Source organism: Xyrauchen texanus, chromosome 37, assembly GCF_025860055.1.
Source record: "Xyrauchen texanus isolate HMW12.3.18 chromosome 37, RBS_HiC_50CHRs, whole genome shotgun sequence".
Classification (NCBI taxonomy): Eukaryota; Metazoa; Chordata; class Actinopteri; order Cypriniformes; family Catostomidae; genus Xyrauchen; species Xyrauchen texanus.
In genome coordinates this window covers 7614865-7638393 of record NC_068312.1, presented here as the reverse complement: position 1 = coordinate 7638393, position 23529 = coordinate 7614865, and the positions used below count along the sequence as shown (strand labels likewise).

General features: G+C 42.8%; 1 protein-coding gene across 6 annotated transcripts in view; it reads left to right on the top strand.

Annotated features, from left to right (window-relative positions):
• Positions 1-21220: 21220 nt before the first annotated feature.
• The window catches only part of aak1a (AP2 associated kinase 1a), a 67922-nt gene continuing 65613 nt past the window's right edge, over positions 21221-23529 (top strand). For 5 of the 6 annotated variants that reach the window (XM_052108451.1, XM_052108453.1, XM_052108452.1 and 2 more), the window contains exon 1: positions 21221-22174. In XM_052108451.1, the coding sequence (XP_051964411.1) occupies positions 22012-22174 (163 nt within the window). In that variant the 5' untranslated portion in view covers positions 21221-22011. The remainder of the gene's footprint in view (positions 22175-23529) is intronic. The other variant, XM_052108454.1, reaches the window with a different exon arrangement.

Genomic DNA, 23529 nt, shown 5'->3' with positions numbered 1-23529 from the left:
ACATTGTAACTTAAGGATACTTCCTTAAAGCCAATATGACCAAAAAAAAAAAAAAAAAACACTACTCCAAACCAAATGAATTCCACAGCAAACATAAACCCCATACAAATGAAAAGTTCACGTGTTTTCAAAGCATCAAGAGTATGGAGGTTGGCAGGCGACACGAGGCTGGGAAGGTAGACGATTTTCGTACTTTGTCCATAAGATCCATTAGTGCATGGGAAAACTCTAAAAAAACAAAACAAAAATATATATATATAAAAAAAAACTGCCGTTGCAAGATAACATAGGAAGAAGAGCAATACACTTCACTAAAAACACCTGAGAAGAATCCTCTTTAACTTCCCAAGGCCTATCAGTCCGAGCCTCCCCCTCTAAATGATGATCATAAACAAACATGGCTTCATCTAATTCAGACAGGTGTCTCCCCCTAATACAACTCTCCACCTCAATCCAATCTTCCAGAGGAGGAGACAGGGGACACTTTACCAGAGAATTTAGAAAACTTCTTTCTCTAGGCAAATATATAGCTGGATCACCATCCATTTCCCAGCTTTAAATATCACAAAAAAACTAAAACAAAACCCCAAACAGGTTTAAATCACAAAAATAGTAATTTATACATAAATAAACCTATGATACCAATAAACAAACCTTCAAAATGTATTACCACTCAAATATTAATAGCAAACCAACATTCCATAAACCCAAACAAAACCCCAGCTTCATGCAGAATCAAATGAAAGAAATACAATTATCTGACTAAAACACACAGAAACAAAATGAAATCATATATAAAAACACAGGTTTACCAGAAAACCTACTCCAAACCAAAGGAATTCCACAGCAAACATAAACCCCATACAAATGAAAAGTTCACATGTTTCAAAGCATTGAGAGTATGGAGGTTGGCTGGCAACATGAGGCTGGGAAGGTATAGACTAACAAACATAAGCCCTGCGAGCCAGTCCCATTTACAACAACCATTAAAGATACTAGCACTGGAGGCATACAGCATGCACATACAAGGACAGGCCAGCAAGGAAATGGAGGAAAAGAGAGAGAGAGAGAAAAAAAAACCTAAAAAGAACCCAAATCAACTTAAACCTGAAACACAGCTTTGCCCATACTTAACTACCAAGATGAAACGAGATCGGGCATGACCAATGGCCTACAAGACCATCCACAATGTTTGCATCTGCTCACCCAGATCATGTCCATGCAAAAGCAAACAATGAAGTGCTATCGGACAGCACGCTTCAATGCATAGAAGCGGACCCCCCTCTCGAGGTCTCCTTTCCGGCACCCGCTTAACACTCATTACCTAACTGGCCACGCCCTCTACTAGTAACCACCTCACCAGCTACATATTACAATCTTTTTAAACCTAACAAACAGTTTTCGGTTTTGCTAGAAAATCTTCTTTCAAATAAATACCATTGCTTCGTTATTCTGTTATATAATTAATACATTTGATACATTTTTGAATGTGGCTTAAAAAGGAATAGTTCATCCAAAAAAGAAAATTCTCATCATCTACTCACCCTCATGCCAGTCTAGAATTGTATGACTTTCTTCTGCTGAACAAAGATTTTTAAAAGTGCATTTCAGTTCTGTTGGTCCTCACAATGCAAGTGAATGTTTCAAATGTACTTTGAAGGTCCAAAAAGATCAAAAGACAGCATAAAAAGATGACACTTTACAATACTGGTGCATTAATTCATGCACAGATAATATTGAGTTAATGTACATTGCATCTGGAAAGTATTCACAGCGCATCACTTTTTCCACATGTTATGTTACAGCCTTATTCCAAAAAAACACCACATGTACATAGTCACAGAGGCTCTACAAAGCATGACAAACTCCGTGGCAGAGATGGATAGATTGACTGATGGTTGATGCCATTTAAGCATCTTGTGCAATGGCTGGACTGTTCAACATCATTCTGGCAACAGAAACACTCCCAGCAATGTTAACCTGTGCAAGGGTCACATTCATCCCCAAGAGAGCGCCCAACAAATCCTGGGGACTTCAGGCCCATATCAATATCGTCTGTGATAGCCCAAGCATAAGATTATAGCGTGGAGGATGAGGGAACAATTAGAATTCTCTCTGCTCCAGTATGCCTTCCTTCAGAGAGATGGTTGTCTAGAAGCCTTGTCATTACATGCAATACTAAGACAGACACATGAGCAGAAGCGACCAATGGCAGCCCTTTTCCTGGACCTAGCAAAAGCTTTTGACACCATATCGCACCAGGCTATTATCGAAGCTGCAAATGGGGCAGGTATGTCACCACCACTGCTGAGATATAAAACATCTATATGAACACTCAGAACAAGAACCACAAAGTGTGGAAGGGGTGTACGCCAAGGAGCCCCAATCTCAACTATCCTATTCATCCTAGCAATGGGGAGGATTAATGAAAAGGCAATCCCAGAAATAGGAAAGCAGAAAGTGGGAGCTATTGCATATGCCAACGATCTAATCCTTCTGGCAGAGGACCCGGATCAGATGCAATTAAAACTGAATGGCCTGTGAGATGCACTGGAGAAGGCAGGGATGTTGTTAAATGAGGAAAACTCAGCTTCTATAACAAAGGACAAATGAAGAAAACATCTAGTACTATTACCACACTCATATACCATGAAGGAGGGAGGAATACCACCGATGGGAGTCCTAGATAATCAAACATATCTGAGAATAGAGTTCAACCGGAGAAGGAAAGATCACTCCGAAACATACAAAAGAACGAGAGGATGCTACACGAAGTAACAGCTCCGCTAAAACCCCATCAATGGCTAGACATCCTAAAAGACGTTCCTGGTACCAAAGCTACTACAAACTAGTACTAGGATGCACACACAGGAACACGCACTCCTAGATGGATGGGATGATACGACATTCATTGAGAAATTGCTTCTGTCTGACAATGGACATGACACTACGATTTCTGTACACACCCTTTAAAGATTGGGACTTGGAATCCCAAATTTGGGAACAACTATCCCTTTACTGCAAAAACAACGCTACAATGAATGACTAGCAAGTAACATTGATAAGGTGTTAACAAGACAAACATAGTTCAAAATAATCCTAAAAAGATTAAACCTACCTTGCAAAGTGGTTAAAGACATCGTACTATCGAAGGAGGAAGCGAAAGAGGCATGGAAGAAACAAAAGGCATCAGCCGATGGGAGAGATCTAGAACAAGATGACATCAACACAGCAAGTTACTACTGACTGGAAAATCCACAGAATGCATTCCCACGCTTGCACCTACGAGGTATCCAAATTTGTGGAGGACAACTAACCACAAAAGGAAGAGCCGCAAGGGGAAGGAATAAGAACCTGGACGAGCTACGATGTAGGGGAGCCTGTCGCAAGAAAGAAACAATGAGTCACATCTTACAAAATCACACATGATGCAAGATGCGCCAGTCACAACAGGGTGGCAATACGAGCAGGAAAATTCCTGCAAAAAGGAGCAATCAACACATGGATTGAACCAATAATCCCTACAAAGACAAGTTTCAAACCAGATATAATAGACAACGGCAAATGATAAAGGTTCTGGATGTGTCCATAGTAGCAGGCTACAGGAAAGTTACAAGCTAAAAGTCAAAATACGGATCACCTGACAACATGGACGCAATAAAATCATGGATAGGAAGATCTTGCACCATACACCATCAACCCATAATTATTTCGAGTGGAGGTCTAATCTATGGACCCTCAGGAAAAGGACTGAAAGCTATGGGATTGTCAAAGAGAGACCTATCTGACCTAAGCCTAACAATTGCCAGTTAACTTAAATGCTATGATCTGTACACGAGAGGTACATAAATGTCTCAACATAGGAAAGTGCCATGCATGATGACCTGCATAAACAGCAGCGACGACCTTGTGCGAGATTGGACTGCATCTCTTCCACCAAGAAATTTGATAACTAGTAAATAGCCAAATGGCTCATCATCCAATTAGTGACGTGCATGAATGGATGAACGAGATTCCCACTGTCCCTACCTACTATCTAGCGAAACCACAGCCAAGGGAATGGGCTTGGCGTAATCAGCGGAGAAAGACCCTGTTGAGCTTGACTCTAGCCTGGCACTGCGAAGAGACATGAGGGGTGTAGAATAAGTGGGAGGCCACGGGGACCGCCCTGGGTGCCGCCGGTGAAATACCACTACTCATCATTTCCTCACTTACCCAGTTAGGCAGGGAGGTGAGCCCCCGGCAGGCTCTCGCTTCTAGCATCAAGCGACCTTTGTATGGGGAATTAGGGTTCGATTCCGGAGGGAGCCTGAGAAACGGCTTCCACATCCAAGGCAGCAGGTGCGCAAATTACCCACAATTAATCCAAGATGACACATTTAATTAATAGCAATTAAATGTGTCATCGTGGATTAATTCCCCAACAATCTATATGAACTAGTGTTAATTACCACAATGAGCTGAAGCCATGCATTTGAACTTCCACCCAATACGAGTGCACTAATACATGCTTAATTAATGTGTTAATTACAACAAATTACTTGAGTCAAGTTATGTGCCTCAAGTCATAACAATATCTTTGCAAACTTTTAGTAAATGATTCATTAAAACAAAAGCTGATACAGCCAAAGTACTGCCTAAAAAGTAATGACTTAAGAATCAATTTATCATTAACGAGTCGTATGGATGACTTTAATGTCGACTTTGTCCTTTTTGGACCTTAAAAGTTCTGGTCACCATTCACTTGCATTGAGGACCAACAGAGCTGAGATATTCTTCTAAAAATCTGTTCCGCAGAAGAACAAACGTTATACACATCTGGGATGGCATGAGGGTGATTAATTGAGAATCTTCATTTTAGGGTGAACTATCCTTCAAGCGCTAAAATAATCTTTGGGGCCAATGTGTTCACAGAGTCTGTAAATTTGCGTAATCCATGTTTCCCAGACAAACATTGAGCTTCGTTTTACAGAGTGATTTGTGGCAGTGGTAATGACTTCACTTCATTGGCAGGTTTTCCAGACATGGATTATGTAGATAAAACTCTGCAGCTACCTTCACAGATTTGCCAAGCTCAACTAATGTTTGTTCACAGTGGCTCATGCTTTTAAGGCTTTCTGGTTGCACCATCTGCAAGAACTCCACCTGAAAAGACAGACATGCAAATCAGTTATCAGAGCATGTGATGTGACTCATCCAATCACAGTCTCCATTGCGTACAAGAAAATTGGTTTTGTGGAGACAGCCAAATTATGTTGCATATGTAAGTGAAGTGTCTATTCTAGTGCATTACTATAGTCAATGTTATCAAGCATGAACCTAGGCAAAATGTTTTGCCCACTGTAATAAATTGCATCCTAAATGTTATTCCAGGTGTCAAAAATAAGCTGATCTGCACTTTTAAAAGGTGAATGCCAGTCCAGCTTTCCCTGCCATCGCCGTTCGTCCCACCCTGCAAAAAACAAAAGGAACACAAAGCTAAGATCAAATCAATTGATTTGCATGGTTGATGTATTGACTTGCCTGCGAATAAACATTTGAATGTATTGTGGAGCATCGTAATTTGACACATTTTACTTGATGTCAATGCCTCTGGCAGCAGCATCAGTGCTGATCAATTTGACATGTCATTTATTCCATATTTCTCATAATAAATAAAAATGTTAATATCAAAAGTATTATGACAAAGAAGCCATTTTAAGCTTTAAATAAGCACAAATGAATGGCTACTGTTTGCAACCAATTTAAATTGCAGTATCCATCAGTTTATTTATTAAAGTTTCTTTTCCACAACATTTAAAACAATAGACAGCAGTCATGGAATTAGCCCACAGTACAAAAAAAAAACAAAACAAAAAAAAATGATTTATTTCTGTGCATAAAAATGTTTTAAATTAAGAATAAATACACAACACTAGGTGAAAATCTTCAGCAAGCTTTTTTTGGAACACTTACAGCCAAGTTCTATGAAATTATGGTTTAGTCTACTTTTGAAAAAATGCCAGCAAAATCCCTTGTATTAAATTACATTACCAAACAAATAGTTTTTTTTTAGACCTATGTGCCTTTTTCACAAACTTAAAATTAGCTTTACCCTGTTCTGTAGATGAATGACATTCTCAGAATTTTCTGCACTTTTTCCCCAAGATTGTAAACTATCAGAACTATTTGCCCAATGCCGAGTTCACTCAGAAAACGAGCTGTTTGATCATTTTAAATATTTTAAAATCTAACGCTCTTTACCTCAGATCACATTTACTGCTTCAGAAAATATACATTTGCATTTTGAAGCTAAAATTTATTTTAGAAAATCAAGTTCAGTTGGTAAGTTGCTGGAGAAATATCTGGGAAAATGCAGTTGTGATGGCGATGCTTTAGATTAGATGATTGTTCAAAATATTGAATATCAGGAATGTATAATATGTAAACCCTGATATTACACTGCATCATTTTTCTTTAATAGCTGTGCACACCACATATACACATCGATGGATGGTCCTTATACTGAGATAGAAAGTTTCCGCCACTACTTGGTGCAGGTTGCCAGCTTGAACAGAGCCATAACTTTCGTGTTGGAACCGGTGCCAACCTGCGATAGACACAACATCAGGACCAATATTACAGAACTATCAGAAGGTCAACTGTTCCCTTTTGATTTCAATTCCTCTTCTTCTGATTGCTTTTATTTGTGAAATTAAAATGATAGTAAACTGGCTAATTTCAATGAATTGTCTTAATCTCACCAGTTTACAAAAACTTTGGAGGAAAAACATTAGGGACATCTGGGAGGTGAATTAGCGATACACACTGTGGCAGGGCGGAGGGCGGGGCCGGTCGTGATCCTACACACCCGGTCCCGTATTAGGCTAATTATGCCTCCGTGAGGGATAAAGGTCGACTGAAGGGGATCGTGCGGGAGAGAGAGATCGTTTACGGAGGCATAATTAGCCTAATACGGGACCGGGTGTGTAGGATCACGACCGGCCCCGCCCTCCGCCCTGCCACACACACATTTCTGAATGGAAACGGATTCAGGGCAGATTTCTTTTGCACCAAACCAAAACTCATGACGTCATCACGCACACCATTTTTAATTGCATTTTGAATGGCAATGGGCAGAATGCGGCAAATTTAGCATTTTCACTTTGTCGATAACAAAATTGCGCGAAATGTGGATGGAAACTAGGCTATTGACTGCTATGGCCATTCTAGTAGATACAGAATTCCAGTAGTTCTAGTTTTAATGAATGAAAAAAAATATTTACATTTTTAATAACTTTATTACATTTTAATAAAATAACTTTAATTCCAAAGTTAATTGAGTTGTTTGATCTCGAAGAAATGCTTAACCGTTGTTATGCTGAGCCTTAGCTAGCTAGTGTAACCATGCGTTCGCGTGGAGTTCTCCTAGATACTTAGAAATAAGAAAATAAACAACGACTGTGGACAGAGTTTTAATCTGTGCTTCTTTCTTTATTAGCTCACACACCAGTAGTGGAACAAACCGGACACAAGCACACAACAGAACAACCAACACCTGTGCGCATGCCGACTCACCATTTACGGCAAGCCCAGAGGGGATAATGTACTGCACACACACACACACACACACATACACCATACAGTGTATAGGCACTCAATGTTACAACAATTAACTAAATCCAAAATTAAGTCTGTTACATATGTCACCCCTACCAGAATAAACATCCTCGTTTACATTCAAGAGCAATCAACTTGGTAAACATACATAAATACACAACCGTTTAAAGTGAAACAGCAAGCTTAGTACGAGGCACCATTTTATTTTTTATAAAACTTCAAACAGCCCTGTGAATAGAACGAACTTTAAGTATAAGTACAACTATGAGTATTTCAACACTCATAAACAGGAGTCACAGTTACCCTATACACAAAGTCATTTAAATGGCCAGGAGGTTTTAAAATCCTCCCCGTCCTGCTCATGATTGTTTCTAACCCCTTCAATGAAGGCAGTTTTTCAGGTGCAACACTCAGATCTTTGAGGAGAAATGCACTCCTCACCTCCAGATATATCTGACTCTAAGGAGGAGGATGTTGAAGGGAGTCAGGTACGTTGTACAATGTCTGGTTCTGTGACAGGGGAGAAAATGTATAAGGCTGCACCCTATTATAATGCACTACCTGTGCTCTCTCATCGGAGTCCATAGGATTGACAATTTGATAAGTCAGTCCCAGTTCTCCACACGAATCCATGACTTGTAAAATGTTATAAGGTCCCTTCCAATGGGGTGCCAGTTTTATGTGGCTCTCCACTGGCTTGTTCAGCCACACCATGGCACCAATGACATAAGGCTGGAGATGCACTCCTACATCATGGTACATTTTCTGATGGTCAAGAGCTGCCTCACTGTGCATGCGTGCACTGCTAAATGCAGAGTTCAGTTTTTTCAGAACTGAGGAAACAAATTCAGCATGGGAACTTGTCATTCATGAGTCCAGTGCACGGGCGGGTAACAGTAAATCAACGGGGACCCTTGCTTCCCATCTGTGGGTCAAAATGTATGGTGTGAAATGAGTGCTGGAGTGAGGTGATGTGTTGTAAGCAAAAGCCACTTGCTTCACATAATCATCCGATGTTAGCAGTGTCTTAGCCAATTGATCAATCAGAGTCCTATTAAAGCGTTCGACCATACCGTCAGACTTTGGGTGGTAGGGAGTGGTACATGTCTTTTTAATGTTCAGCAGAAGGCAAAGGCTCTGAATCACCTCTGCCTCAAACTGACGACCCTGGTCCAAATGTAAAGTCTCAGGAATGCCATGAATCAATACATAGTCCTCAAACAGGCAATGCGCCACTGTCTGAGCAGTTTAAAAAAATAATAATATATACAAAAAAACATTACAAAGACAATTCAGACAAAACAGTTACTTGAAAACACAACCAATAATATGAACATGTTTTCAATTTCTGAGTTCAAAGTAATTTTCATGGTTTTTTTTCTGGGGGTGTAGAGTCAAAAATGACACCAAATTGGCGTAGCCATCTGGAGACAGTAAATAAATTAATTAATAAATAAAGTCTCATTAAAAGCTGAAATCCTGAAAAAAATGTGGCCTAAGTTGTTTGGAATAATATTTTATTATTTCTTGAAAAATAAGCAGTAAATGCCATTTTGTTTTAAAATATTAATAATATATAATTAATATTTGAAAAGAAATAAACTCAGGTGCTGTCCAGTTAATGAAAAAGCATTATTTCAGGTCAAATGGAGTTTTCCCAAATTCATGATTTTGTTGTGTTTGTAAACTTTTTTAAAGTTGAATTTCTTGAATTCTGTGTATTCAGTGTGCAAGGTAAGTGTTTAATACCTTTTATTTAATAGTTACACAACTTTACATTTAAAAACACACATTTTATGAAAATCATGACCATGATTTGTATACAATGTACAGGTTTTAAAAATAGAGCTGTATACAGTGAGTGAACCAAAATGATACAAAATGAATTTTCAGAATTTTAGTGAAGGTTCACTTCAGTCTCTGAATCCAAACACAAAACATTTTCTTCAATTTTATTTCTTCAAATAAAAAGACCAGGTTTGTTCATTGTGTCTGTTCAAAGTCCTCCTTCAAAACATGCTTTATTTATTTAAAAATCGCCTTGCCCAAATGATGTGCATTTATTGGATTTTTTTTCAACATTGTTTTAAAACTTTGTCACCATTTTCAAAATTAAGGCACACAATTTTGATCTCATTGAATAAATTATGCAAGCTTGAGATCCGACTGTACATCAAGTAGAATAGTGTTGACTTGGAAGTGTGGAGAGATTCACAGCATATAGCAGCATTTTCTGGAAACTCAACAGAACTGCAATGACTACCCCTCTACAGCCGGTCCTTCTCCACATTATTCCATCTTCAATCCTTCTTGAGGATCAGCATGCCACCAATAGAGTCGCAGGTCGATCCCTGTGCTCGACTTTAAAACGCTTGTTGTAGAGAGAGTCATTTTCCAGTAGGGTGCAGCAAGGCCCTCGACCTTACATTACTTTATTATTTAGTTTTCTATTATTTATTTATTTTACCAAAATAGAACGTTTGTTTTAGGTTGCACTTGATGGTTCCTCTAACGTTCCCTTAACATCTTAATTCCAAGAACATTTCTACAACCTCAATACACAGAAAAGCCATAAATGGATTAATTATGCATTAGAATAAAATGAGAATGATTAAATAATTATACAATTCAGCCACAACACATTTAGGAAGATTAATATCCATCTTACAGCCCTCGGGACATCAAAAGATATTACAAATCGAAGAAACATTGGAATAGTTCACCCTGCGTGTCATCCCAAATGTGTATGACTTTCTTTCTTCTGCAGAAGGCAATGCAAGTTTATTTAAATTGCACATTTCATATGCAAGTGCTTTAGATGTTTTTTCAGTCTAGATTTAGGGGGTTCGAGATCCCTTTTCTTGATGTGATGGCCAGTGGCCTCAGCGGAAAGGCTGAGGATGAACTTTTGGAATTATCCAGTGATCGCACTCTCAGGATGAGATATAATCAGAAGACCCCAGCGGAATATTGGCCCACGGTTGAAAAGGAGTACAAGGAGGTTGCTCTTCAGGCCACGAGAATAGCGTTGCCTTTCCCAACCACATATATTTGCGAGACATCTTTCTTAGCCATGATGGCAATAAAGACAAAATACAGGACACGACTTAATGTGGAAGATTAACTGACACCCAGAAAATCTCTGCAAAGAAAGACAGTCTCACTCTTCCCACTAAGACAGTGATTGTTATTACATTGAAGTTCCTGCATTGCACAATTTCCTTTAAATGATATTTTAAAGCTATTTCTTTTTGAGTAGACATTTTTATTTGTTTTATGGCAACAAAAATGTATAAAAAAAAATTCAGATATGCAGTTAAAGTTGCAAACAAAACCACTGCGCCACTGACATTTTACTACAGTGCTTTAAAAAGCTCATTTGAATACCACATCAAACTGTTACAGGTTTAATGCAAATTCTGATTAAATGTATTCAATGTTCAATATTCATCTACTATGGCAACAGTAAATGAATGTTCAATATCATTCACTTTTGTTGCACTTTTCCAAAACAAACATTTCTGAAAGTATCAATTTCAACTCAGTGCTATTTCTATTTATGACAAACTGGTCCATTTTATGAAATATAGAATTGACCATAAATTCTGTGTATTCAAACATCAGAGAAATAAGGTGCCCAACAAACAGAACTGATGTTCCGGCATTTTATAATTGAATATGTTTTTGGGTTAATTAAAATTGTGCATTTGAGATTGTTTTGTGTCATGTATTTTCTTTGTGGGGCCACAAAGGGATGCGCCCTACACAAATGGGGCCTCACGCTGAAACGTTTGAGAACCACTGATCTAACCTATACCCTGAAGCTTGTTTCAGCTGTGGGTGGCATATAGCTAAACGCTATTTGTCCTTGTTTCGAGTGAACCCTCTTTATTTCTAACTGACTTGATCCTAATGATCTGAGAGGTCTGTAAGGTTTATATTCAACACAAATATCTACAATGTATTTAGGTCCTAAGCCATAGAGTGATTTATAAATCAGTAATAGTACATAAAATCAATTCTAAATGTAAGTGAACGCCCACGTAAAGACCTTAAGACTGGAGTAATTACTCATTGGTTCAGGTCAGAATCCTAAAATTTAAAAGTAGTATATGTAACTGATATTAAAAATAAGAAGAAACATAACTATTCCCATAAAATAAAATGGAATACGATGGGTCATACAGGGAATTGTGGGAATGACCGATTATTGTTTTTACTGTTATTTTAACAATAATTTACTGTAAAAAGTACGTTCAATCTCTTGTTAAACATTATGTATATTTTTACCATTAATTATACAGGAAAATCATACTTTTTACATCTAAAAAAATTAAATTTTTACATTTTATTGTAAAAATCACTGTATACAGCAATACTGTACAGTATTGTCTATTAAATATATAAAAATGTACTGTATGTTTTACAGTTAATATATGTTAATCAATTAACGTTTTATTACTGTAGCATTTTTTCAGTCTTTTACCGTTAAAATTACAGATATTTTTAACAGTGTAGTATAAACAATGTAGGTGCAAGTTAATGTTCATAGAAAAATGAGAGACGCCAATACACTGCTAACATATTGCTCAATTTATTGACAACATTTTCGACCCAAAACAGGTCTTCGTCAGGTAAAAAAAAAAAAGAATCATCTTTTCCCTCCTAAGCTACATAAGCTTTTTATAATAGGAATACAGGTGGGTGGATTATACCATCACCGGATGTTAAACTACATTTACAAAGGAACCTTGAACATTGTCTGTAAACTGGAACGGTTAGCAGTGTGCCAGGATCTCATTTTTTGGGTCAGAACCCCGGCAGCAGCATTCTGAATGAGCTGCAGCTGTCTAATGGTTTTTTGGGAAGGCCGGTGAAGAGTTCATTGCATAATAAGCCCTTTCCCACATACAGTTCTGATACTTTTCCCATAGTAACTTTCTAGATGAGAACTCTTTTGAGGAACGGAACACCCGATGAGAATTTTCCAAAGTTGCATTCGCATTCACAAAAGTAACCACCGTAGTGACGTCATCTAGTATCAATAATTTTTATTCTGACGTTATTTGCACACGCGTTTCAATAGCAACAACAAAATCAACAACACAAACGGAGGATGCTGGGATCTGAGCTACACTTTTGTTTGATTAGGGCTGTTTTGAAAAGAGTCTGAAAAGAAAGCCTGCGTAGCTGTGCCTAGTTCCACACTGAAAGCATGAAGGCTGTCTTTATTGATGTTATAATGGACATCAAGTTCCCTATCGAGAGGTCTCTCCTATTGCGTAAGTAGCTTACGCTATGGGAAAACTCCGTTTCTCGAGAAATATTGAAGTCTTTATGTAAAACGCATTGCAGCTGCACAGCAGACAGTAATGAGCGAGGCAGCTCGGTCATTGGCTGTGCTGCGGCAACTGCTCGAACCAATGACGGGCGACTCTGAACGCAGCGACCAATGGGCGCTAGCGCTGCGTCAGCGTGCTCAGAGCCCGCCGAAATTAGCATAGCCAGGCTATATAATGGGCACCCGTCATGCGAAGTTCCTTTAGATTTAATCTCCTTCAGCAAAGACCTTCTCTTCGCTGGATTCTCCGGATTGTTGGAGTCTTTCGCCCGCCGTCGAAAAGCCTACAGCAGGACCGCTAAGAGGACGCCGGCATCTTCAGCCGCCGAAAGCCTTCTGCTACGCCATCCGGCGCTAACGCTATATCCTTTACTGCAAGCGCTCGCCCCTGCGACGCTTTTGATTAGTAAAAGAGCAATTTTTCAAGGCGTTGTTGCAAATGCCTTCAGCCTGCGCCTCGTGCAGAGGCCCTCTTCCTGATGGGGATCGTCACATCATTTGCACTCGCTGCCTGGGACCGAACCACGCAGAAGCTGCTCTCATTCAGGGCGGATGCCCCGAATGTGACTCCCTGGGCCTCGCCAAGCTGCGCGCTCGCTTTGCCACTTTCGCCGCAATCTAGCCTGCTTCCACCGTGCTGCCGCCCCCTCCGTTCGAGCCGCGCAAGAAAAAGCGCCGCTCACAGAGGCTGCCAGAGCACGTAGACTTCGGTGACGTCACGCCGGCCCAGTCCCCGCGTGCTTCACCGCTGCCTGAGATCTCCCCGCCGCCAGTCCATTTCATGAAGACGGACCAGCACCCCTCCAGCAGAGCGGTGGGTCTTGTCTCGTTCGGTGCATCAGGGGACGACGATGAAAAGGATGACAGCCTCTCTATTGACGCTGCATCCGACGACTAGCCGGGCTCGAGTTTCGACCCCGCGCCATCGACATCAGCGGACACGAGCACGGGCACCAGCATGGACTCTGAGATCATCCGCATCCTGTCCAAAGCCGTAGAAGACCTCGGGCTCGACTGGTCTTCTCCGGAAGAACCCGCCCGCAGCCGGCTGGACGAGTGGTTCCTGCAGGGACGCCGGCAGGCCCCTCGACAGAGACCTTCTCCTTTCTTCCCCGAAGTGCACGACAAACTCACAAAGTCGTGGAAAGCCCCACACTCTGCTCGCCTGAAGCCTTCTTTTTCTTCCTCGCTCTCCTCAGTGGACGGCGCAAGAGAAAGAGGCTACGAGGGAACTCAGCCCCTCGAGGAGGCTGTGGCCAACCATCTGTGCCCACCCTCCACCGCCGGATGGAAAGCCAAAGCTTCTCATCCCTCGAAGCCCTGCAGATCCACCTCAGCTCTCGCCGGTCGCGCATACGCCGCCGCCGCCAAGCTGCGTCAGCGCTTCATTCAATGGCGGTTTTACAAGTTTACCAGGCCAAACTTCTCCGCACCATGGACCGAGTCTGGACCTGAACCTGAAGCTTTCAGGACCTGCGCTAGCGCCACCGACGTAGCCCTGCGAGCCACGAAGGCCACCGCCCAATCCATCGGCCGGGCCATGGCTAATTTGACTGTCTTTGAGCGCCATCTGTGGCTGACACTAACGGAGATGAAGGACGCGGATAAGGCGCCATTCCTTGACGCGCCTATCGCTCCAAGCGGCCTGTTCGGATCAGCGGTAAAAGAATTCGCTGAACGCTTCACTGAGGCCCGGAAGGATTCGCAAGCTATACGTCACTTCCTGCCCAAGCGCTCCAGCTCGTCTCACCAGAGACCGCCTCAGCAGCAGCAGCGAGCCAGGGCGGCCCTCCCGTCTCCCAAAAGCCGAAGAGCAGACCTGAAGCGGACGCTCGGCGCCGCTCGCGTTCGCTGGCGAAGAAAGCCACCTGAGCAGCGAGGTCCTCGGCCCAAGATCGTCGCGGAACCGGAGCCTCGTAAGTCTTCCTAGCAATAGGAAGAAAAAGAGAGATACGTGTCTCGCAAAGGCGGACCACTCTCTCTAAAACATGTAAAACATTACTCAGTCCCCTTACAGGCGGTTGGAAATGTCTGTACAGCAGTCAATGGGCCAGTCACAGAACTCGCTCACCTGCAATCAAATGCCGTTTTAACGGCGACACACAGAAATCAAGAAAAGAGTCATTTTCTGCCTGTGTCACTAAGGGTTCACATGTCCACACTAAAGTGCACATTCCCACATACCAATACTGTCCAAACAGTGCCAAATACTTCCCCAGCTCAGGCTGGACGTCCAATAAATGTAGATCGCGTGCCTATTGTCATGTATGCACCACTACGCACAAGCACTGTTCCCACAGTTATAAACACTTCCCCAGTAAAAGCGGAAATACTATAAAGGTAGCGTGTGCCTGCTGTCCTACATGCACCCCTACACACAAACACTGTATGCATAGCCAAAAAACCCCGCCATGAAGCGAAGACTTTATGAAAGTGGTGCGCGTGCCTACTACAGTATATGCACCCCCACCCATAAGTGCTGCCCATACAGTTTCAAACAGTTCTCTGTCTCATGCACTAAACATCACAGATGCGATCGCGTGAGCCAAGAGACGCCCGCTAAAAGCGTGAAGCTTTATGAATGTGGCAGCGTGCCTATTACGATGTATGCACCCCCACCCGAAAACTCTGTTCATACAGTTTCAAGCATTTCTCCGACTCATGCTGCAAGCATTTCGAGATAGCAGCGTGCCTGTACTCTCACACGCACCTCTGCACTCGGCACTCAACACGGCTGCTCAGCGCGCACCTGCGCCTCTGAGAGCTGTAAACTCAGTGATAGCACAAGGCAATTTGCGGTGGGGCCCATATGTCACAGCAACATGCCCCCAGCCAGCATTCAGCCCATATCTGTCAGCGAGCAAAAGCCTGGGAAAAAATCCCGACATGCGAAATGGGTTTTGAACATAATAAAACATGGTTACTCACTTCAATTCAGCCGCGAGACCGCCCGCTTTTCAGCGGTGGTCGAGACGAAAGTGAGGAAAGATGTGTCACATGTTCTACGCACCGAGGTGCTCAAACTGATAGAGAAGGGCTATAGAAACTGTTCCTCCCTCTATGAGCGTAGGCGGTTTTTACAGCCGCTATTTTCTCGTCCGAAAAGGACGGTGGCCTCCGCCCCATCCTAGATCTCAGACATCTGAACAAAGCTTTAATGATTTGCTCGTTCAGAATGTTAACAACCAAACATATCCTCGTGCAAGTTCAGCCCGGGATTGGTTTCTATCAGTGGATTTGAAAGACGCTTACTTTCACATTCTGATAGCGCCTCATCACAGGCCTTTTCTGAGATTCAGCTTTGAGGGACAGTCATACCAGTACACAGTACTACCATTCGACCTATCATTGGCCCCCGTACATTCCACGAAATGTATGGACGCGGCACTTTCCCCTGAGACAGCAGGGAGTCGCGAATACTGAATTACCTCGACGATTGGCTACTCATAGCACAATCAGAGGGTCAGTTAATGACGCACAGATCTTGGATTATCAGCCATCTAGAATGCCTGGGTCTGAGAATCAATTTTGCAAAAAGCGTGCTATCCCCAGCCAGAATATCTCTTTTCTGGGAATAGTGCTAGACTCAGTGCAGATGACAGCGCCTCTCATCAGAGCGCGCTCTCTAGTCGACGCCTTGCAACATCATTCAGAACGGGCGCACACGTCCCCGTCAAACGTTTTCAAAGAATGCTCGGTCTCATGGCCTCGGCATCGGCGGTACTCCAGCTAGGATTGTTGCACATGCGTCCTCTCCAGCGCTGGCTCAAGAGCCGTGTCCCCACTCACGCGTGGCGCTCGGGCCACTTTTTGATCAGAGCGAATCACGGCTGTATAAAAGCCCTGACGCCCTGGAAAGCCGTCAACTGGTATCAAACCGGCGTGAGTCTGGGCGTAAATACGCGGAGAAAAATGATCACGACAGATGCCTCCAAAATAGGATGGGGGCCCTTTACGAGGACAGGCCTGTATCCGGCTTTTGGTCAAACCCGAAAAGCGCCTACATATAAACTGTCTGGAAATGAAAGCGGTCGCCTTGGCTCTCAGAGCCCTGCTTCCGTACCTGAAAAGCGAACACGTCCTGGTCCGAGCGGACAACATGACGGTAGTTTCAGTATATAAATCGCCAGGGTGGACTCAGGTTGAGCTCCCTGCACTCTATGGCCAGGAGCTCATCTTATGGTCACAACACCACCTGCGCTCGCTGAGAGCAGCGCATGTGCCAGGCCCTGAACCAGGGAGCAGACATGCTGTCCAGAGACAAGGTTCTCCCAGGAGAATGGTCTCTCCACCCCTGACGGTTCAGTGGTTATGGCAAAACTTTGGCGAGGCAGAGGTCGACCTCTTCAGCCTCCAGAGAAAACGCCAATGCCCCTTTTCTTCTCAAAGAGCACGGACGCTTCGCCCAAGTCTGGCCGAGCCGCCCCTTGTATGCTTTTCCCCGATCACGATGCTACCTCAGGTCATCAGTCGGATCAGGGAAGTGAGATGTGCAGTGCTCCTGGTAGCCCCACTCTGGAACAACCAAGCGTGGTTTCCAGAACTGATGCAGATGATGCAATCTGCCCCATGGCCGATTCCGTTGAGGCTAGACCTCCTCAGGCAGGCCAACAGGATGATTCTTCATCCCGCCCGATCTGTGGGCCCTCCATGCATGGCCCCTCAACGGGTTCCCGAGAACCTCCCCTGTGGAGTTTTGAGAACCATCACTGAGGCGCGAGCACCCTCTACGAGGCTTATATGCCCAAAAGTGGAAAGTGTTCAGTGACTGGTGTGATACCAAGAGCTTGAACCCCAAATCGTCGCGAGATACCAAGTGTACTCGCCTTTTGCAAGAGCTGCTGGAGGCGGGCCGCACACCCTCCACGCTCAAAGTCTATGTGGCTGCCATAGCGCGTCACACAATCCTGATAAAGGACGTTCATTAGGGAAAACGACCTAATCATTAGTTTCCTAAGAGGTGCTAGGAGGATGAACCCTCCTCGCCCCCTCGGTGCCGATCTGGGACCTGGCCACGGTCCTGGACGCACTCAAGAGTGCCCCGTTCGAACCTCTCCGAACCGTGCACCTTAAACAGCTCTCGCTCAAAACTGCGCTCTTGCTGGCGCTTGCCTCAGTCAAGAGAGTGGGCGACCTGCACGCGCTGTCTTCAAGCGCTGCTTGCCTGGAATTTGGACCTAACGACTGCAGAGTTGTCCTTAGGCCAAAGCACGGGTATATTCCTAAAGTGCTCTCCACACCCTTCAGAGCACAGGTGATATCTCTGGCAGCGCTATTGTCCCCAGCAGATGAAAGCGAAAGCGACGCTTATAACTGCCCGGTCAGGGCGCTCAGAGTATATTTGGAACGTTCTGCCCTGTTCAGACAGACGGAACAATTATTCGTATGCTTTGGCGGCCGCACTAAAGGTCTCGCAGTCTCAAAGCAAAGAATATCGGCTGGATAGTGGATGCTATAAGCTAGCTTATGAAGCCAAGGACCTTCAATGCCCTTAGGCTCAGAGCTCACTCTGAGGAGCATGGCCTCCTCGTGGGCTTGGTCAAGTGGGATACCCATTGAAGATATTTGTCTGTGGCGGGCTGGGCCTCGCTTCGACATTTATCAGGTTTTATAACCTACAGGTCCCCTCATTAGATTCCAACATTCTATCAGCCTGACTGCAGAATGGACTGGAGTATGTATATGCTGAGCATTATCTCCTCCCTTATAAGGTCCGTCTCTGACCGACTTAGAGGATTTTTTATGCACATCAGTACATAAAAAAATAAATAAAATGCATTCCAACATTCTATCAGCCTGACTGTAGAATGGACTGGAGTATGTATATGCTGAGCATTATCTCCTCCCTTATAAGGTCCGTCTCTGACCGACTTAGAGGCTTTTTTATGCATATCAGTACATAGAAAGATGCATTCCAACATTCTATCAGCCTGACTGTAGAATGGACTGGAGAATGTATATGCTGAGCATTATATCCTCCCTTATAGGGTCCGTCTCTGACTGACTTAGAGGATGTTTTATGCATGCCAGTACATAGAAAAATGCATTCCAACATTCTATCAGCCTGACTGTAGAATGGACTGGAGTATGTATATGCTGAGCATTATCTCCTCCCTTACAAGGTCCGTCTCTGACCGACTTAAAGGATTTTTATGCATATCAGTACATAGAAAACTCAGTACATAAGATATGTGCTTGTGTTTGTACAATGAGCCCCACCTTGGGGCAAAGGTGCTCTGTGTTATCCCGTTATATAGCTCGCCGTTGGCCGGCTCGTGGAATAATCACTTTGCTTTAAGGCTCAGGCATCTGCCTCTGGCTTTATAGAGCGAAGTCAGCACGCACGGCGTTTTGCAGGGTGTTCCCATAGCATAAGCTACTTACGCAATAGGAGAGACCTCTCGATAGGGAACGACTCGGTTACTAACGTAACCTCGGTTCCCTGAGAGGAGGGAACGAGTATTGCGTAAGCTGCCGTGCTTGTGCTTGGTCAGTTCGCTTCAGTCGATTGAACCTAAAGGAGCTCGCATGATGGGGTGCCCATTATATAGCCTGGCTATGCTAATTTCGGCGGGCTCTGGCAGCTGATCATGGCGTAGCGCCCATTGGTCGCGTGTTCAGAGTCGCCCGTCATTGGTTCGAGCAGTTGCGCAGCACAGCCAATGACCGAGCTGCCTCGCTCATTACTGTCTGCTGTGCAGCTGCAATGCGTTTTACATAAAGACTTCAATATTTCTCGAGAAACGGAGTTTTCCCATAGCGTAAGCTACTTACGCAATACTCGTTCCCTCCTCTCAGGGAACCGAGGTTACGTTAGTAACCGAGTCGTTTTGTTCTCCGCCAGAACACAAACAAAGCCTTTTAGAAGAATATCTCAAAATGCAAAACTTTGAAGCTCTACAAAGCACATAAAGACAACATGAAAGTAATCCATAAGTCTCCAGTGGGTAAATCTGTATCTTTAGAAGCGATCCAAACGATTTTGGGTGAGAACAGACCAAAATATACCAAATACACCCCTTTTTCGCTATTAACCTTTACATCAGCAGTCTCCTTAGTGATCATGATTTCAAGCTTGATTACTCCTCCTAGCGCCATCTAGCAGTCTGTAGCTGTGTCTTGTTTTAAAGGCTGCATGCTAGGAAGGATGCGTCCTTTGAAGGCTGCAGTATACTTTTTTTACAAAGTCTCTTTGGAAGGGAACGTATGAGGTACATTTTAGGAGAGATATAATGATGTAAAGAGAAAAGAAAATAGATTTTACAGGTGTACGTTTAGTCTAATACTTTATTTTAATTATATATGAATATTGTTAAACATATTATACTGTATACTCTGCAGCAATCTACTGAGGTACTTCAACTTTGAAATTAACATTACTTGCTTTTGAACATCATATTTACGGGCAAATGGACGGAATTGTTTTTAGACATTTCCGTTAAAGCAAAGAATTGTGAGTTGTGAGTGCCCATGAAGGAGACAGCTCATGCATAAAAAACATATTATACTGTATACTCTGCAGCAATCTACTGAGGTACTTCAACTTTGAAATTAACATTACTTGCTTTTGAACATCATATTTACGGGCAAATGGCGAATTGTTTTAGACATTTCGTTAAGCAAGAATTGTGAGTTGTGAGTGCCCACGAAGGAGACAGCTCATGCATCCTCCGAAAGAAGGCCTCATTCGAAGGCTGCATTTGAAGTGTCCTACAGGCATTTATGAAACGAGACAGCCGCAATGACGTATGTGGGCGACAAATGCGACCTACAGAGTACGCAGCCTTCCAAACGAGACACAGACTGTGTATGCGTCAAGCGCTAGGAAGTGTAATCAACCTTGAAATCATGACCGTGCCTGGAGATTGCAATTGCAAGATGTACAGTGAAAAGGACTCACATTTTGGTCTATTCTCACCCAAAACCGAAAAGACATGGATTTAACCACAAGAGTCGTATAGATTCGTTTTATGCTGCCTTTAGCCTATGTGCCTTTTGGAGATCCAATGTTTTGGTGACGTTCACTATCATTATAAGGACCTACAGAGCTGAGATATTCTTCTAAAGATCTTCATTTGTGTTCTGCAGAAGAAGGAAAGTCATACACATCTGGGATGACATGAGGGTAAGTAAATTATGAGAGAATATGCACTTTTGGGTGAACTATTCCTTTAACTAGGCAAACTATTTTGATAGCCTTCTAGCGGCTGTTATTGTAAACGCATGCGCGTCTCCCCGCTGACGTCACCTTATGTTAAATTGAACTACAACTACCAGAGCGTCACTGGCTCTGGATGGACGAGTCCGTCTTAACGCGTTGTTTATTCTTCTCATCAACCTGTGTATCACTTCTTTTCCAGTAGACAATGAGCGAAGAGTATGATTCACTTTGCTTAGGAGAAAGTCCGCCGAACCCGACACATCCCTGCGCATATGATGCATTTCCTGGTTTTCGGCTGAACAACGCATGCGGATCAGCGGAGAGGATTGAATGAGCGAACGCAGAGGAGAGAGCAACTCCTGAATGCTGGGCTTCCGATTATCCGATCGTCATTACGGATCTAGCAATCGAGGAATAATCCGTGCATAATAAAAGACAACGTGCCAGAGGGACTATTAAAGTGGATCTTGAAACAGAGCTGCTGTCTCGATTGTGAAGGAAACGCATCAGCTGGCTGGACTGCATGGCTCCTTTCGCACTGACACTCATCCAACTCTGATCTTTTATAAGCGGCATGTGTAGGTACACAAGTATGAAGTAATGTCAATGGTGACTCACCCTTCTGGGCTACTGGTCTAATACACGATTGCTTCCGTTTGTATCTTAATCAACTGAGTATTTGCGTCAGATCAGTGAAATTAATGGAACTTGCGCTGATAATGTGAGGAGGCTCCGCTGAGCTCGCATCTACCTCGGTTATCTGTGCTGTATTTTCTTGGACTGTGTTGTATTAAGATTGCTGTATATCACCCACCAGCTGTCAAACTTTGCTGGAGTCGGAGGACGACGTATAAACAGGAATCTAGCTGTATTTCATGATTTGATACTTGAATTAATTTGTTGACTGACAATGAAGAAGTTCTTTGACACCCGCCGGGAGATGGTGGGCTCCGGGCCCGGTTCTGGAGCCGGTGTAGGCGGCAGCGCGGGGTCCGGCAGCGGCGGCACTTTTGTCGGACGGGTTTTCACCGTAGGACGGCATCAAGTCACCGTGGAGGAAACAGTGGCGGAGGGTAAGCGACTTTGGTGACTTTTACGTGGTGGCCTGGTCAATGATCCGGCTATTTAATCGTTATTGTGGATTTAATGTGTCTACAAATAAAATGGCTTTGCGGTTCATATTTAAAGAATAACTCTGAGCCTATGACGACACTAATCCCCATTCATGCGTCATCTTCATAATTGCGTGACGCGTGCTGCCTCAGCAGAAGAGTCTTAAAGGAATAGTTCACTCAGAAATCAACATTCTGTCATCATTCTGCCACCCTCATGTCGCTCCAAACCCAGATGACTTTCTTTCTTCTGTGGAACACTTGTGGAGATGTTAGGTAGAATATCCAAGCTGCTCTTTTCCATGCAATGACCGTGGATGGAGACTAGGACAGGCAAGCTTCAGAAGGACAGAAAAGAACTAGGCCTATAATTAGTCCCTACGACTCGTGAAAGCTTTCAGCGACGAACAGGCTGAAGTTTAAGTCAATATTCAGTGAAAATTGTGCCCTCAAGCTCACTGAAAAAAGCTTATTTGCACTCGTGCAGATTCCAACATGTTGCCTTGTGAATTGAACACAAGCACAAAATAATTTTAAGAGGTATTTAGAGTGAACAAGTCTTTGATTAAAATTAATTAAAATGATCAAATCATTAATTAAACTATTAAGGAAAATGTTCCAGTTTCATTTTGAAATAATTAAAAAACTATAATTAAATCAAAATCTTTTTGTGAGAATCCATGAAAAAACTGTTTACTAAAATAAAAATAATTAAAAACTTTCATAATGTCCACTTTCAAGAAACTGCTATTTTGTTAAAAAAAATACTTTTACAATATAATTCAATTTGTAAAATTATAATATAATTTTATGATTCAGTTGTTTTAAAATAAATTGATACATTTACTTAAAAGTTTAATTAATTATATAATCCTTTTTTAAGTACTTAAAGGTCATCCATAGTGGTTGGCGCATTTTTGTAAAACAAAATCAGCTCAGACATTCTGACTAAAGATCCTGGTCAGGGCTGTAGATAGAGGGGTGAAAGGTGGTAATTATTCTAGTGGCCCACAGGTCCAGTTGGGCCCCACAACAAATTGTAAACTGTATTTTTTTTTAATAGGAACAAAATAAATATACAGTCAGGGACCCCAGAATACCCAGGTACGTCCATGGCTCTGGTATACTTCGTTTTTCTGTGTTCTGGATCGCATTGTGCCCGGTCAACCTTGGTGCCTTTTAATTATGACAGAATAACATTTTTTGGGTGGACTATACCTTTAAGTATTTTAAAAGTTCCCCTCTTATTGCTTATAAGCATTAGAGTCATTCCCCCAGTGTTGCAGAGGAGTCCTACAGGTTACCATGCGGTAAAG